Source organism: Labrus mixtus, chromosome 13 (assembly GCF_963584025.1).
Source record: "Labrus mixtus chromosome 13, fLabMix1.1, whole genome shotgun sequence".
Classification (NCBI taxonomy): Eukaryota; Metazoa; Chordata; class Actinopteri; order Labriformes; family Labridae; genus Labrus; species Labrus mixtus.
The window spans coordinates 6089746-6108154 of NC_083624.1; the positions used below are offsets into that span (position 1 = coordinate 6089746).

The window sequence follows — 18409 nt, forward strand, 5'->3', positions numbered from 1 at the left end:
TGTGATTCACTTAAATGTAGAAATCAAGTATATCCTCTGAAAATAACTCTGTGAGTCATGACTGTCTACAATGGGTGTAACACCCGAGTCCCACTGTCTGTGATGTTTTCAGAGTTTTCAGAGTCCTATCTTCAGTTTGTTTACATCGCCGGGACGGCCGGCTGACTCCTCCCCTCGCGAATAAAAGTTGTTTAATTGAGGGACTAGAGAAAAGAAGAATAACATACTGTACTCACTGCTTAACTGTGTTTCTAGATCACGCTCATTTCAGGTAAATTTACATGCAGTGTGAAGATACGAGCATAATAAAGATCGCTAGCATTAGCATGCTAACACAACAATGCAGCGCGAGTTGTTTTGGTTTCATGCTGGTGCTCAAGGGCGACATCTGCTGGATCAAAAAATCACATATAAAGCCTTTAATGGTTATAATGCAAACCAAAACTTTGCTTCCTGGGGTGTGATACAGCCGAGCAAGTTGGCAATAATTAAAGACTAGTTCAGCTCCAAAAGATCAAATCGTGAGCAATCGATCAAACTGTATTATTCTGCTCTTCTCATTCTGTTCAGATGCCCAATTTAGAATTCTATTGACATAGCTTGGGCTTTGGCCAACCAATTCAAAGCAAATGTTTCTCTTAACTAGTATCAGGTATCATGCAATTCTATCATACTGATATGCTAACGAGGAGATGGGAAGATGACAGGTAAAGTACAGTTACACTTCAGCTAACATTAGCATCCAACCATTTCAAACATATGTGTAATGCAGTTCTATGTTTCTATTCTATCCAATGGCAACGTTTGGCTAGGTAGTGGCTGAATGCTTGTATTAGTGTTTTCAATTCACTGCTTCTGGACTGAGCAGAAAGACCATGTTATAGTGTTACACAACAGCTGACTTTAGCATCCAACAATGCTAATCTAACATTATTGTGAGGAGCTTGTATCGTGGAAATCTATCAAAGGGTTATGGTATAGGTAGGGGCTGGGAAACTAATGTTAACTCTTTTCCCCAATAGCTTATATGTTATGAAATATTTAAGGGCTGTCAAACAATTACAATTTTTAATTGTGTATAATCATGACATTTCAGTAGTTAATCGTGTAATCACATGTTTTGAAATTCCCTTATTTCGCATTTAAAAATATAAATTCTTAGGCTTTTATTTTGAATTTTTGTATTATTCGAAGACGAGAGTAATTTACTTGCCGTTTGAATTCAAACCTGCTTTTATTTTGAAGAAAAAAAGTAAAAAACCTTCTAGTAGATTTGAAGGTCACGTCATCAACCTAACATCGGAAAAAGGAAGGAAGTAAAACAGCACAAAGGAACGGTAAAAAAAAAAAAAGTGAAATGTTTGATGTCATAAGGTGGATATGACTCTTGACTCGTCAGCTGAGCTGTCTGAGAGTTCTTTGTAAAGTGAAATGAGACATTCAAAGATGCAGCATTGTTGTTATTTTCCGTCACTATGACAACAGGGAGACACCGTAAAAGGACAAAATAGCATGCGATTAATCACGATTGAAAAAATGTATGCATTCATTTCATACCTCAGTTAACTCATTTACCAGTTAATGCTGACGGCCCTAAAATGTTTTTTCAAGGTTTATTAACCTTTCAAGCAGAAAACTGTACAATTTTAACTATTTTCTCCAATTTTGTACGACTAAAGACGGATTAGCAGTAGTTTCCCTAAGCCTTTTGGAAATTGTCACTTACAATTCTTTTTTATGATACAGGTGCTTTAAAGGTCTTTTCCCCCCCTGATCACAGACTTCCACTTTCAGCCTTTAGCAATAGTAGGTTTTCATTTCTAATGGACATAATTTTGCAAAGCATTACGCACTCGCTTTGTAACATAGGTGCTTAACTTTCACATTACCATCATGTTCACAATAACCTCATAATCTAGTTGTTTTTTTATTGAAGAGCATTAGAGGGGGTACATTCAGAGACTACAAACACTTAACACACAGGCATATTTTGGTGTATTAATAAACATTATTTCAGCACCAAATGTCACAGTGACAAGATTCTTCACAAGCACATTCAATATGTCTAGATACAAGCCGATCAACAGTGAGAGTCATTTCCTGTCGCTCTGAGATAAACACACATTCTAAGGACCATAATTGGATGTTTTATGTTATTTGTCCGTGTGCAGGAAAAAAAAAATTATTAAGTGCTGCAAACAAACATGAAGTGGATATTGACAAGCAGGAGAGTTTACATTTCTGCTGCCCCCCCACCCCCCACCCCTGTAGAGATGTATCGCTCCGGAGTGCACTGCACAGCTCTGCTGCATGCTGATTGTGGCACTGTGCATGGTACAGATAAAAAAAATTCATCATGTATTCCAACGCATGGTGCATATGTGTATGTCTGTGTGCCTACATCTCCTCCAGGAGCAGGAAGGAAATGGCGAGATAAGAGTACAAACGGGAAGTTAAAGAACAGACGCACTCTGCATGCATACTGACTGTATGTATGTAAGTGTGTGTGTGTGTGTGTGTGTGTGTGTGTGTGTGTGTGTGTGTGTGCTCACCTATGAAGCCAGACGAGGGAGGATTGGGCTGGATGTTCTCCTGAGTGTTGCCCTGTATCACGTCCCAAAGTCTCCACACATATTTGGGGTGGAGGATGTAGAAGGGCTGGTCGGGGTGGAGCTTGCGGTGCTCCACGTACGGGCCGAACAAATTGTAGTCCGGACTGGCATACCACTGAAGAAGAGAGAGGTGAGACCGCAGAGAGTTGAGAATCAACGGATTCTGTTTTCATTTTGAAATTCAAGTCGATCTTTCAGACTGCCAAAAATCTATCAGCGCAAGTGTTTGGTGTATGTAAAAAAATATTAATTTCATTTTTTTTTTTTTTTACAGATCCTCAGCCTGGTTAAGACAGCAGGCGAGGTCATGGGAATGTGTGCCCCTCTTGCCCCCCCCCCAGGATCCTTTTGAGCAGGCCACAATCACACAGGCCAACAGCATTTTATCGGACACTTCCCATGTATTGCACTTGGAATATGTTTCACTGAACTCAGGGAGAAGGTACAGGGTTTCCTCTGTGCAAACACAACCGCTTCAAAAACTCATTAGCTCCTTTCTCAGTTAAATAATAGAGGATGAACGGAAAAACAGGAGGCCCCCAATGTACCGGTAATTGTAGCCATGTATATATGTATGAAAGCGTTTGGAGTGTGTACATGTGCATGTGATTGTAGGAGTGTGTGTGTGTGTGTGTGTGTGTTTACGTGTATGGATACTTAAGCAGACGCTTGTGTAAACTGTAGCAGGGATAAGCTACTGTTTTTGCACATTTGTAATTACTGTTTTTATATTGTTTTGATGTATTGTCCATGCAGCAATTTCCCAGTAACCGAGACAAATTTCTCCCTAGGGAGACGAATAAAGAAACCTTGACCTTGACTTTCATCATTAAAGGGATACTTCACCCGTTGAAACATGACTCTGCATTGACATTGGGTCATATACTGTATGTAGTATATGCTGGCCGCCGGGCGCTGAGCTTTCTCCATAGAGCCTGTTAGCGTAGCTTCCAAGCAATATGGCGGACGTTAAGTTTGGATTCTGGGAGTGAGTTCCCACACACTGATCTGTGATTGGTCTGTAGCTTCAGTGGTCGAAAATATGAGGAACTAGCGTTGTAGTTTCACCCCGCTAACCGCAACAGCTTCCAGTGACGCAAAAATCGTCATTTTGCGTCACTGGAAGCTCCTTTTCAGACTCAGAAATACAAAGATTTCCCGTCTCAGGGGAAAATGAGGGCGAGATGCACGACCATTCAAAAATACTACCAGGTTTCTAATGATACAAAGATTAATGCAAATGGGTGAAGTATCCCTTTAATAATTCAAAACAGATTCAGATGGAAAAATACAATTATTGGTAAAGCCCGGAAGCACCAGGTTTTCTGTATATACATTTTTTGTTCTCATTGTTACTTAACTTGAATGTGTGGCCTTCATTATACTGAATTATATGCAAGCAGAATTAATTACCATCTCACTCAACTATTTCTTTGTCCTTACATTTTCTACATTTCAACCATTTTGAAAGCCAAACAACTCACCATGCAGCTCAAGTGTGAGCAGAAACACCTCATGCACAAACAATAAAATCATTTATTTCAGTGACGTGGGGGAGACATTTGCATAGTTATCGATTATGAGCTTTTCAAATGACGTAGAATAAATAAGAGTTTAACTATAAGTTGTGATTTTTTTCTTTTTGGAAAGACCATGTCAGACTTTTATTCCTTATTTAAATAAGAGTTTATTTCTAGGTTTAAAAATAAATTATATTTGCAGTGTGGAAACAGTAATCATAGGGCAGAAGGCATACATATAAATACATGAAAGTGAATAATTATGTGCTCATAGTCAAAGCCAATATAATATATGCTGAGAGGATCAAAAAGTGAACATATGAAAGCATGTCACCGGCTGGTTGGCACAGAATAAAAAAAAAAGAAGAGAAATGAAAAGGTGAGGCGCTGGTTTGGCTCAGTTTGTTGAGCAAACGCCCTATGGAGGATGAAGGTCATCCCCCACCTTTCCTGTCTCTCAATTGTTGCCCTATCACATAAAAGGCAAAAAGCCCCAAAAAATAATCTTTAAAAAAAAAAAAAAGAGAGAGAGAGAAGCCCCCTTCAGCGGCTTTCACTCTCATCCTTCTGCTTAGTAATGCTAAATTAAATCCCGGTTGTACATATTCCCATTATTAGTTTTGATATTTTTAGTGCTTATTTACTTTGTATTTAATATTATATTGTGTTTAAATTTGCTAATATTGTGGTTTTTTTTGCTAATATTGTGTGTTTGGACAACCTGCTGCTGTAACGCCACAATTTCCCCAAAGTCATTCTATTCTATTCTATTCTTCTCTCATCTTTCTGATGAACTGAACTCAGACCTGCTTTCATCAGAGCTACAAAAACACATTTCCTTTCTTGTGCATAATCTCAAAATGGTATCTGACAACTCCAGTGTGCTACAGCTGAACAGGAGAATATTTCTTATTGCAAAATCCATGGTCCTGACAAAAGAGATACAGGCCTCTCTTGTGGCAACTCCATATGAACACATGCTTGTCTTTTATTGTTACATCACCTGTAAAAGACAAGCATTTCAAGCCTGCTGTCTAGCTGCTGTTTCTCTGTTTTTTTTTTTTTTTTTACATCTATTTGTTCTGCGTCGTGCTGTTTGGTTACACGGCTGTTCCGGCAATCTGCACAGTCTCACTCAGTTTAGTTCAGTAAAAACAATAAACTAAGAGGTAGAGGCAGTCAATATAGCATTATGGTATGTAAAAATAAAAACTAAAGAATTTAGTGAAAGGCTTTATATGTGATTTTTCACACTTAAATGTAGAAATCAAGTATATCCTCTGAAAATAACTCTGTGAGTCATGACTGTCTACAATGGGTGTAACACCCGAGTCCCACTGTCTGTGGTGTTTTCAGAGTTTTCAGAGTCACGCTCATTTCAGGTAAATTTACATGCAGTGTGAAGATACGCATATAAAGCCTTTAAACGGTATCAAAACTTACTAATATATGGAACAGGTTTAGCTGTTGCTTCGGGGCCTTTTGTGGATTTCTCCATGCTGAGTTGCCATCATAGATACAAAGTTTTTGTTGGACTTATGATATATTCAAACGCATAGCCTGGAGAGTCTATTTCTTGTCAAATTAAAGGGTTTTGGAATCCGTCAATTGCTCAGAAAATCAGCCTCAAGGAGAGCTTTTTCATATTTAACGCTGCTGTCTGATTTGACAACTTGACAGTTTCCAACAAAAAAAAACCAAAAAACAAGCATGTCAGGGTTATCAAAGCAGACAGGGAAGTTGTGGGCCTCTGACAGAAATCATTAGAAGAGATATATAACATGCTGTGTATAGAGAAGGGGCTGTCTGCGATGAACAACACTGAACTATACCTGTGTAATGAATGAGGCAGAGCTGCCTGATGGAGGATGCTGAAAAAAAACACAGCTCCAGTCCAAAGAATCCTTTGTATCATGAGCGCTTCATTTACAGTCATGAATGAAAAAAAACGAAACTAAAAGCGATGTACTCATTTCTACACACCTTTCCTTGGGGAGTTAATGGCCTTTTACTGTGAGATGTTTCCTGTCTTTGTTGGAGCAACAAAGTGAAATGTTCTAGATGAACAAGCTGAGAAGTTGCAGAATGGATTCTATACGTCCGTGTTATCAACCCTGACGACTGTGCTCCTCAATGCAACACAATGGGTCAAACTATAACCATGATGATATAATGGCTGATGTTGCGGAAGGTCAGTAAGGATGGATCAAAGGAAGAAAACACATCATCCTATCATTTTCCCTTTTTCAATGCACCATAAAACTGTGCTTCCTTTTTTTTCCATTAAAATGTCTCAATAAACTCTCATTTTCTTGATGAGACACAGAAGAGGCTTCATTAACTTTCATTTGCTGTTTTTCATAAAGCAAGACGAACCGGATGAATATTGCATTTCTCTATAGAGCCATATTAAAAATATATATAACAGACCTGAATTATGAATGACTTTGACTTTAATAGCATGAATACATGGATCCAAACTGAATAAATGCAGTGTGCACACCACAGTCTGATGTAATGCAATATGTTAAGTAAAAACGTTTTTTTTTTAAGGAAATTTACAAAATAAGAATCAGTTTTTAGGTTAATTTAATATCAATAGTATGATAGCTCAATTATATTCCAATAATTGTCACAAAAAGCAAAGACAAGAAACAAAACCTAATACAATTGGGGAGCTGGAAACAGAAACTGTGTTCTGTTGCCTGACTTGCAGGCAGGCTTGGGAACATATAGCTTCTGAATAATTTATGTTTAGAGTTTTTCCGTGTATTTCTTTCCCCCATTGCCTGTTTCTGTTTTAAATTAAAAAACCCTTCAATAAAAATAAAAGCAGGATGTCATATTTTAACACAAACCACCTGTACGTATGAAGTACAAGTACAAAACCAGCAAAGAGTTAACAGGTACCGCCTTGACCACAAGGGCGGCGCCAAATCAACAGAACCCAAAGTCCCTCAGTGGAGCTCTCCTAACGTTTATTGGACCAATCTTGGTTTTGACAGTGGTACACTGACCCGCAGGAACTTCTTCATAGTTCTAGGAACTGTTGGAACCCTCCCCCCTTTTTTTTATTGATTCCTCACCGCAGGAACTATGAACTTTTTTAGTTCCAAGAACTCCATTTAGAGGAACCTTTTTAGCTCTTGCTTTAGAGTAGTAATGATGATGGTCTCGATATTATTGATGATGATGATGGTAATGACGATGGTTTCTGTTTGATAACGATGCTTTGCCTCTGGTCACTTCCTGTCAGCACCTGTGTGTCCAATCAGACTCAAAGCTGATCGTTTGCTCTTACTGACATTGTTCCCTTTTTTCTAGATCCTTGCTTGTGTTGTACTTACTCTCTGATGTACATCACTTTGGATAAAAGAGTCTGCTAAGTGAATTGTAGAATTGTAGAGTATAGGTAATATAGTGCTGTGACTGCAGACAGAAACACGCCCCCATGGTGTATAGTTCAAATATGGTCTTCAAAAAGTCCCCAGAACTGTTTGGTCTGAAAACACCTATTGATGGATTTCCCGCCAAGACTTCTTTTTTTCTGTGCATTCCAATTTTTACAGTCTGGCTAGCATCTTAAGAAGCAAGAATGAAGTTGTCGTGCAGAAACAACATCTAGCAGGTGGTTGACAGCTGCACTTTTTATAACTCTGTATTTAGCTATTTTTAGCGAGTTCATTTAATTAATTTCAGCTAAATAGCTTAATGACTGCTGATGGGTTCTGGGATGCATTATGGCCATTATGGTATTTCCACATTCAAATAAATCAGCCATTTGGTGTCTTCATGATGTCCGGTGTAAGAATCTATGTGATATCGTATAAAGAATCCTTTACGTTCCCTTTGTGTGACACTATTGGTTATATTCAGCTGAAGGTTGTCGTGGAACAAGAAGCATGTGCAGTGTGCAACGTGCATGTTAGTGTACTGGCTATTGATCTGATTAACCTTTATGTGCTTTACTGTTGGATCAAATGAGCCATTAAAGTGATGGGAGAGAAAAAAATGGCTTCAGCTCAATATGTCAGCATCATGTTGTGTAATATGAGAGGACCGTGCTAGACAACAACCCCCTCTGCTCTTACAGAGAACTAAAGGTCGCCTAATTTCAAAAGACAAGTGCGGCTATTATTAACTTGAAAAAAAAAAAAATGAAATGTTGGAAGTAATCAATGGGAATAGACAAGGATGTTTTTTTTTTTAATTATCTGGCCTCAAAGAAATTTGCCAAAATAATTGAGAGAAGCTTACGTGCAGCACGCAAATCAATTCCAATTGCAAATTGTGGTTTTCAGGATATTATCTTGGAGGCTTCAGCGATACAATCGTATTAATAATTATGGCAGCGGGCCGTTCCATGAATTATAATTAAAAGACAGAACGAAGAAGAAGACGAGCGGGAGGGAAGGGGAGAATAGATTTATATTATGAACACTTTCTATGCATTACTCTGGTTACATATCCATCTTTAGAATTCAGATTTTAAATCCATTCAGTGGCTATATGAACGGGTTGCATGTGTGTGTGAGAAACAGGCTTGTACAATACAAAAACATACCTTGTGTAGGTTGACAGTATAAGGTGCAGGGTCCCAGGCCACCAAAGTCACATTCTTGTAGATCGAGCTTGAGTTGAACTGGTGTCGAGGGTTGGCTAAAATCTGTAAAGAGAAGTAAGCAACATGAGATTAAAAAAAACTTTCAACCAAAAGTGACCTTTTCATTGTATAAACTATTTTTAAACTAACTAACCACAACAGTATCATCATTGTGATATTCTTGAGAAATATAAAATTTGAAGCTTTGACAATTACATTTTTTATACCGATGTCCGCTTAGTGTATAAAATAATCCATCATGCTGCTCCCCCACATTGAAAAGCTTTGTGAAACTTCGCTCTGAGCTGATAAGCAGATCTTCAAGGTCTCTGCCTCAAACGGAGATTGCAGTATTCCTAAACGTGGCTCCGCTTCAGCACAATCTGTTTTTTTCTTTTAAAGCCATTAAAGAATGGAATAGTCTTCCAAAACTTCTGCACTTTCACCCGGGTCAAAAAGTCAAAAAATGGATTTTAAGGAACCAGTCTTGTGAGCATTAATGTGTCATCTCGACAACCTTTTAGATCTCTCTGGGAAACTTGTACATAATGTTTTAATATCTGTAAATTGTTCTATGTCTTTCTTCTCTGTTATGAAATGTGTGTGTGTGTGTGTGTGTGTGTGTGTGTGTGTGACTGGTTGATATGTATTTTGCTGTTGCCATCATCTGCCCAGGGACAACAGATGGAAATTAGCTAGCTAGCTAAATCTGGTACAAAGCATCTCTTCTCTTCTGAGACTAATGTTTTTTTTGTACACTGTCCCTGATTCAAATAAACGATTAAACTAAACTAAACTAAACTGTCAGTAATTCCTTAAAGACCCAAAATGCTGTCAGCCAGGTTAGCTTAACGTAAATACTGGGAACAAGAGGAAACAGTTAGCATGGCTCCACACAAAGATAACAACACCTGCCTATTATGAAACTGAACTCTGAAGCAATTTACGACTTTACAAGTATTTATTTTTTCAATCTTCACAAAATGAAAGTGTTAAAAAACACAAGTTGTGACATTTAGGGGCGGAAACTGTCAGGATTATTTCTCGGCAGGGAAAAACAACTTGTAGTCAACCAATGGAGACAAAGCTACTGCCACAGGCCGAGAAACGGTCCGACACAGAACGCCCTATAACTGTACAGATAGAACCAATGAGATTCAGGAGTCAGTCTGCCTGTTTCCCTCAGTATCTAGAGCTAATCTGAATACACAGAGTGGTGATAACACCTTTCTGACACTTCACATTCCACACTCATTAAATAAATGTTTACAGTGATTAATAAGAGTAGCTGTTACATCCTCTGACTGGGCTGTGTTTTTGTTTTGCTCTCCCTGCCTAACATACTAGTAACAGTCCTGATTTGGCCATAATGCAGTATGCAGTATATGAAGAAATGTGAGATCTGCAGTAGGCCAAAACTACCCAGAAAATCATACTGAATCAGGAAAAAAAATCACAGAATGAATCAGACCAGAATGCAAAACGCCAAGTCACTAAAGCCGTTTTCACATATGCGCTCCGGATAATATCTAGATCATTTCAGAAGGACTTCTCCGGAGATTCTCCCGACCTAGCCGTTCACATATGCTCCTCACAGCGGGGGACTTTCCCTGTCAGAGGGGAGGGGGGGTGGGGGATTTCCTGAGGTAAGACGTGACGTAATTTTATTTTAAAATAAATCTTAAAAAATAAAAAATAAAAAAAATAATAAAAAAATTTAAGATTTATTTTTGGGCCTTTTATTGTAGAGATAGGATAGTGGATAGAGTCGGAAATCAGGGAAAGAAGTCATTTAAGGATACCTTTCCGATAGAAAAGGACAGCTGTCATTAAAAGTAACACATGAACACCAAGATTCCTTCACGTGTTTGTGTCGCCGTGTCGGCTTGTCCCCACCACCCCAACGCTTTAAACCTAGGGGAAACACTGGAGTCCACTACACGACGCTATAATGAGAATATTTGTCTTTATATCAATGCTATGTGTAATCCAATGGAATGACAACATCCACAAAAGAGAGGAGAACAACATACTGACGAACAGAAAACAGAATGCAGACGTTTAATTAAAGCACGGAGATCGTAGAGGTCGCGTGCAGACACTTTAAACAGTCACTATATAAACGTCACTCTCTTTCTATTGGAGTTGAAATCTCCGGAGTATATGCTGCCACGTTCAGACATCAGCTCACTCGGATGTTCTGTGGAAAAAATACTAGGGGTCTGGCCGGAGAAACTCCGGGTAAAGTCTGCGGGAAAAATGCGTCTGTTTGTGTTCACACATAGCCTAAAGAACCTCCGAGTAGACTAATCTCTGGAGTTTTTCCGTATGTGTGAAAAGGGTTAATGACGGTAAAACAATGGGAAATAATCAGACCAAACCACATGATCTTTTTGGATTCTCAAAATCATGTGAATCAAAATGAAAAAAAAAGACTGAAGCGACGTCTGCCGTCAGCTGGATTTTGTTCACTTCCGCAATTCACACACAGAACCCAAAGCAAACCGAATGCTCTCTAAGTCACTCACCTGTGAGTTGATGATGCGAATAGTGGTTTTGTTTCCCACGTCTCTCTCGTATCCCTCTGTGGGCGCAGCGTTGAACCGTAAAACTGCATCGTGGGTATCTGAAAGGAAAAACACAGCCCGAGGCAAATTCATTAATGACATGCAGGAAGATATAACTTATTGATCATTCACTAAGTTTGATCTAATATATCACTGCTGAGTGTTTCAGGAAGCTAGCAAAAAGCAGTACATGTTGCATCTGTAACGTGTTTTTTTAACAGTCACAAGACATGCACGCATGCACATGATTGCACACTATGATTTAGGCTCATACTACATCATTGATGTGACGTCACATTTTGTATGAAAAGTCTGAAAAGTATGGACACAGTCCCAGTGATGTTCTCTTGTCTGATCAGAATGCTTGGTCGGATCAAACTTTTGTATAAAATGTCGTTTTTTTTTCATTTTCCTGAATCTAACTATGAAAATAAACCAGAAACCCTAACAGCCGCCTTTATGTGTGATTTACATGCAGAGTGCAAATTACAGTAAAAAACTCAAATTTGGAGGTTTTGGGGTTTTTAATCTAAATCTGTAACATAAAGGAAGACACATGTTTAGCGTTAAAACCCGGAGAGAGCTCGGTGACATTCACAAACCAAGTCCCCACCGTATGATTATCCTCCACAGAGCGGGCTTTTGAGCGACTAAATGCTGTCATTTACTCTGAGCCTGATGAGCTCTGATTACAGCTTCCTGATGACACATTGTTTAAAGCACTGACTCTGAACAAAGATGAGATCATTTCCAGCACTGATGCTGCTCCTCGTGTTTTTACCACGGTTCAGAACCCCTTTTTTAAAAAATGGGTTCTGCATGGGGTCTTTCCTTTCTTTCTTTTCTGACCCCTCTTGAATCATTCCATGTTTCTTCTCTCCTTTTTTTATCTTTCTTCTACAAAACGTTCTCTCTTTAATGAACCTTTCGCAAATCTTAATTTCTCTGATCTCTGTTTCCTTCTCTCTCTCTATCTCAAATTTGTATACCTCAAATTTATAGTCTCTCGACACTCTCTCTTAGATCACTCGTGAATCTTTTCTCAAATGACGCGTTCCTCAATTTTCTCAAATTCTTCTGCGTCAGGTCTTTCTGTCTCATAGTTTGTTTTCTTGAATTGCGCTTGCTCTAGAAACAATCTTGCACCAAATGGGGTAAATCTTACAAGTACCATTAAAACAACGTCAATAATAAGTATTCAACTGACTGTGAAAACAATCCAAAAATAATAAAAGAAAAAACACTTAAATGAACAAAATAACAAAAATAGAGACACAGCTCTCATCCCATTCCTGTGGCGTTCTTGTCTTCTACGCTTGAGTAGTGGGATGCCATGCCTCATTTGTGATCTCTTGCTGCCAGAGCTATTTTGATGGACAAAGAAATGTGTCATAATTATAGCGAGCTACGCTTTTGAAAACTCTGAACGCCTCTGACGCCTAGCACATGGCTAACTATTATTTTTTATTTTTTATTATTATTATTTGACTCAAAAATAAAATGATGACTAATTTATCTAATTTGAATTTTAGTTTTCAACTTCAAAAATGCACATTCTTTGATTAAATTAAAACGAAGAAGAAAATGACATTTGCATTTTCATTTTCAAAAAATGCCCCGCTAAATTTGTATCATAATTCAAATGAAAAAGCTAATTTTAAAATGAAAATGCAGTGACAGAAACGCGTTGTCATTTTCAGAATATAGGTGCTTTATTTTACCTATATTTAAAATGAATATCAGTCATCCAATTTGCATTATACTTTTGCTCTCTATGTATGCATATTTTTATGACATAATTCAAATGAAAACTAAAAGGTCTTTGGCTTTTCGTTTTCAAACTTGCCGTGCTAAAAAGTTATCATAATTCAAACCAACTCGAAAATGAAATGGCAAAGTGGACGGCGCAGGAAAGTGACGTCAGACTCCATAGACCGACCAGTGGTTGGTTTGCATGCCCCATTTATGGAGGCTGTAGTCCTAAAAGCGGGCGGCCCGGGTTCAAATCCAGCCTGTGGCTCCTTTCCCGCATGTCATTCCCCACTCTCTCTCTCTGATTTACAGCTCTATCCACTGTCCTGTCTCTCCATTAAAGGCAAAAAAGCCCCCCCCCCCAAAAAAAAGAAAAAAAATCTTCAGTGATGTAAAAACACCACATCTGTATTCAGACATATGCATGATGCTCGTACATATCAGCTTTGGACTATAATTTGTCTTTCCGCTTGAATGTGCAGCTTCAGCTCAGGCATTTTGGTTCACAGAGACACAGCTCTCATTCCATTCCTGTGGCGTTCTTGTCTTCTACGCTTGAGTAGTGGGATGCCATGCCTCGTTTGTGATCTCTTGCTGCCAGAGCTATTTTGATGGACAAAGAAATGTGTCATAAGTATAGCGAGCTACGCTGTAATGCTCTTTTGAAAACTCTGAACGCCTCTGATGCCTAGCACATGGCTAACTGCTTAAGATCAGGGCACGAGGCAACTATTCTTTCCTGCACCAATCTTTCTGTTTGTCATCCGTCCAATAATGAGACCATCGGGTATGGAATGTCTTCCACCATGCTGCTCCCTTCTTAGACTCTAAATTTACTCCACAGATAGATGATAATGAGCTGGGAGAGGAGGATGCCGCTCATTTTCAGTTTATTTTGAAGGCCAAACCGCAGCACCTGGACAGATGTGATACCAGATACACCATCTGTAACACAGATTCCTTCTTGGAGAGAGCCAACCAAAAGCTGGCGCTCTCATCACACGCCTGCATAATTGCAACAGACTGTCACCGCACATATGGATGAAAATGTGTCCTTATCTATTTCAAGCCATTTTATTCAAATTATGTAAAATTATTATTTACAGGCGGATGCATTTCAAAACATCTTATATACTGCTATGTAATAGTGAATTGGTTGTTATTATCATGATTTACATGTAGAGTGCAATAGACAGAAATAATCAGACTTATTTGGATGGACACTTTCGCCCTGAATGTATGCATACTGGAAGATTTAAATTGTGGGATTATTTGCAATGCAGTGAGTTGCAACATATTAAGGCACTGACACACCAAGCAGACGGCAAAAAACTAGTGGCGACAAAGGCTGCCTGGCAAAAAAGTTTCACTAGAACACACCGTAAAGACTGCAGCCGACGGCCAATCACCTTCTGCACGTGTGTGAGGCAATAACCCTCCATGCCAGCAGGCGGCGGTAGTATGTAATCATCATTCCAAAAAGGGGGAAACCGGGAGAGGACGAGGAATTATTATTAATTCTTATGCTCACTACTCAAGTCACATAATCCCTGAGTGCATTTTGAGTTTTCCTCTTCCTGTATAGTTCTTTATAGTTACTGTAGTTTAGCGCAATGGGTCTTTCACCCCCTCCTGGCCCTACCAGATTCAGATTTTTTATTGTCCCACAAGGGGAAATTTGCATTGCAACAGGAGCACACAGAAGACAAGAAACACAAGGACAACATCACCATAAAACATAATTTAGAAAATCAGACAACACAGCAAAATATAAAACCAAATAAAAACAGTGCAATAAAATCAGTCAAGAGCTCGTACCAGAATGGAAATTCAAGTTATTAAAGTGCAAAGTGGAGGTGTGCAAATGTGCAATTCAAGTGCAAAAAGAGCAACAGATAGCTAATTGTTGTTTAACATATTAATTGCACTTTGTAAAAATGAGACTTGGAGTCTTTTAGTCTTCCTCACAGGAGCTCTAAAACGACGACCTGAGGGTCAAAGGTCAAACTCACTGTGAAGTGGGTGATCTGGGATCCAGAGGTAGATGTAGAGGATATGACCACTGACCTCTGCTGGGGGGGGGGGGGGGATTATTATTAAGGCTTCTCTTAATGATTTTTGAGGTGGTGTTCTATGGAGGTATCATTAGTGAGTGAGTGCATTTCATAAAGTAGATGACAGTCTGCATGGCCCGTGTTTGGAGAAACTTGGTCGAGTTATGCAATGTAAGCAATTTGCATAAATACAGGGTCATGAAAAACATGTATTTTAGCCATTTAGAAAAAGGTTCTACTTAAAAAATAAACGTTGACATCATCCAATGTGTGTAGTACATTCACTATTAAAGTACCTTTTCCAACCCCCTTCAAAAGATCTGAACTCTCCCTTTAAAGGCCCCATCGGTGAAGTAAAAAGTGTTTGTGTGTGTGTGTGTGTGTGTGTGTGTATAGATGTTTGTCTGACACAGGGTGCAGATGCTTGCCATTGGCTGCCTATTTCAGAGGTACTATTTGTTGTACAGCCCAACAACACTGCATCCTTCACACCTTCTTTGGCGTGTGAAGAGGTTTAGACGAGGTTAATTATAAAGATTAGAGGACTATGGGGGGGGGGGGGGGGGTGACTCCATTTCTTCAGATTTACTGAAAAAGAAACCGGATTCTGTAGCTAAATATAGCTGTTCTTGACCCGCTTTGCGACCTTGTTTTCCTGACCTATTTTGAAGTTCGTCACCCAAGCAAACCCTGTGCAGTCACTTTTTTAGAGTTCCCTGAGAGTCCCACTCAGCTGATGAAATACTTAGTTACTGAGTTATTTATCAATTAAAGGCTTAATATGTGATTTTTCACACTTAAATGTAGAAATCAAGTATATCCTCTGAAAATAACTCTGTGAGTCATGACTGTCTACAATGGGTGTAACGCCCGAGTCCCACTGTCTGTGATGTTTTCAGAGTCCTATCTTCACTTTGTTTACATCGCCAGGACGGCCGGCTGACTCCTCCCCTCGTGTATAAAAGTTGTTTAATTGAGGGACTAGAGAAAAGAAGAATAACATACTGTACTCACTGCTTAACTGTGTTTCTAGATCACGCTCATTTCAGGAAAATTTACATGCAGTGTGAAGATACGAGCATAATAAAGATCACTAGCATTAGCATGCTAACACAACAATGCAGCGCCAGTTGTTTTGGTTTCATGCTGGTGCTCAAGGGCGACATCTGCTGGATCAAAAAAATATAAAGCCTTTAACAAACCAACTGGAAAATACAATTTGGTACAGTATTAAAAAGCAAAGAGGATTTTGTTCTCATAAATGCAGAGGAGGACAAATCAAGACTTCAAAAAGCATTTTAAAATGTTTGCACATCAAATATCTAACATCAGCTGGAGCATCTCAAGGTCCCAAAATAAAGTCAAGACTGAAGTAGAACAAAAGCTAAGGTAACTTCAAAAGACACCATTAATTATATAAAAGGGCACGGTGGCTCGCTGAAACATGCACACAGTCGTTTGCATATGAATGACTTCCACCTCACACACAGATTCACACATTATCATTTTCTTTTGTAGATAGTCAGATCAATGGCTCAGCAGCATCAAAGTGTGTGTGGCAGTCTTTCTATGACAACACATAACAGCAGTGATGTATGATGATCACATAACCAAAGTGCTCTCTAGTGGCTTGCCCCTGTAACTGATGCTATTTTAGAGCTTTCCTAGAAAAAACATTATTGTTCCACTTCTGTCCTTCACCGCCCTTCACTTCACACACCGACATGAAATCCTCAGCTTGATGGATGAGCGTGGTAATAATTAGAAACTTGTAATGTCTGCCCGCGTGATCGATCAGCCGCCGGTCTTCCTCCCGCATCGATCCGACACCAGAATGGATGCTTCTCGAAGGTTTTCATCTGATGCTTCTCCATCACTGCCAGCGCTCAGCTGATAGGCATTCACGACAACAAGACACACGCCGCCAACCGTCAGGCAGCGCGTGCCGTTCACTGGTTTGACTTTGAGTCTGCCCTCCTGCTCCAGTGTAAGACTGTAAACATGGGTGATGGGTTTTCAATGAGGTGTTTCTGAAAGCAGGGAGCACTCTGTGTTCATCCTTGAGTTATTATGTGTGGGGCTGATGGAGCTTGATAACATGAACGACCAATCACAATGGAGTACTGAATGACAAAGTCCAAATCAGTAACTGAAAAATGAGTCACTAGGAAATAAAAAAAAAGATACAATGGCAAAGCACAATACACATTGTGTAATGCTGCAGAGAGTGAATAGTGGAAGTGAATCACCTCAAAATGAGTTAGCTGTCATTAGATGTGATTAACTCTAAGAGAGAGTCTGTAATTGTTGATGTCATTATTGACCTTCTTCGGGGATCATGTGCATTTCAGTTGTTGTCGTTGTCTTTTTATTTGATTTCTTTTTTACATTTTGTTTTTCTCTCCTCGTCTTTGTGCAGCTTCACTGTAACAGCATCGTGTTATACGCTTGGATATTGTTTGCTTGTGATGATTGACACTCAAAACTGACGCCCACTGGACTTTAAAAATGTATCTTCCTTACATGCACTCTGTGATTAGTTACACACACTAAGATTTGTTTTTCTCATAGTCCACTGCACAGCTCCTACATTGCACCTTTTGTGTTTTTTATATTCTATTTTATTTATTGTAATATCTTCTTATACTGTATTATTTAAGTTGTTGCTAGTTCTGCCTTATTTCCTTGTTAATTGTTTAGCACCAATACACCAAGTCAAATTCCTTGTATGTGTAAATGTACTTGGCAATAAACCCAGATTCTGATTCTGAAAACATGCGTACAGATTATCAATGTGTCAAGAGATATTTAGAAACATGTTTTCTGAATGTTCATTATTTATTGTTCTTTTTTATATAGTAGACTTCCCTTGTGGAAATTCTGGTTTACCATCTGTTATTGAGTAAAATATCTATGTACTGTTTATCTCTGAATGCAGATGTGCTGTGTTCACATCATGGAAGACCGTCAGGTGCAGATTCCAGGTCTTAAGAACAAATGGAGTCATCGTTGTTCAGTAGTGCAACCATCACAAAACATGACGTGTGGACATGCATTAGTGGAGAGATGTCAGAGTGGGTGTCAGATGTCACATATTATGGTTCGCATCGGAACGTGAACCGGCGACCCTCGGGTTCCCAACCCCAAGTCCCTACTGACCGATCTAATGCCGCCCAATTCTGTAAACGTCTGTAGGATGAATGAATGAATCAATGTTTTTATTTTGGTCATTCCTTAAAGAATAACAAGAGTCAAAAATATCTAAATAAGGATGGCTTCTTATTAATTGCTTTATTGTTTA

At 39.0% G+C, this 18409-nt stretch overlaps 1 protein-coding gene across 2 annotated transcripts in view; it reads right to left on the bottom strand.

The window, feature by feature from the left end:
- Positions 1 to 18409, bottom strand: part of st6gal2a (ST6 beta-galactosamide alpha-2,6-sialyltranferase 2a) — a 65521-nt gene that overhangs the window by 10564 nt on the left and 36548 nt on the right. For both annotated transcript variants that reach the window (XM_061053352.1, XM_061053353.1), the window contains exons 4-6: positions 11264 to 11361; positions 8697 to 8798; positions 2553 to 2727 (exon numbers count right to left, since the gene is read on the bottom strand). In XM_061053352.1, coding sequence (XP_060909335.1) covers positions 2553 to 2727; positions 8697 to 8798; positions 11264 to 11361 — 375 coding nt within the window. The remainder of the gene's footprint in view (positions 1 to 2552; positions 2728 to 8696; positions 8799 to 11263; positions 11362 to 18409) is intronic.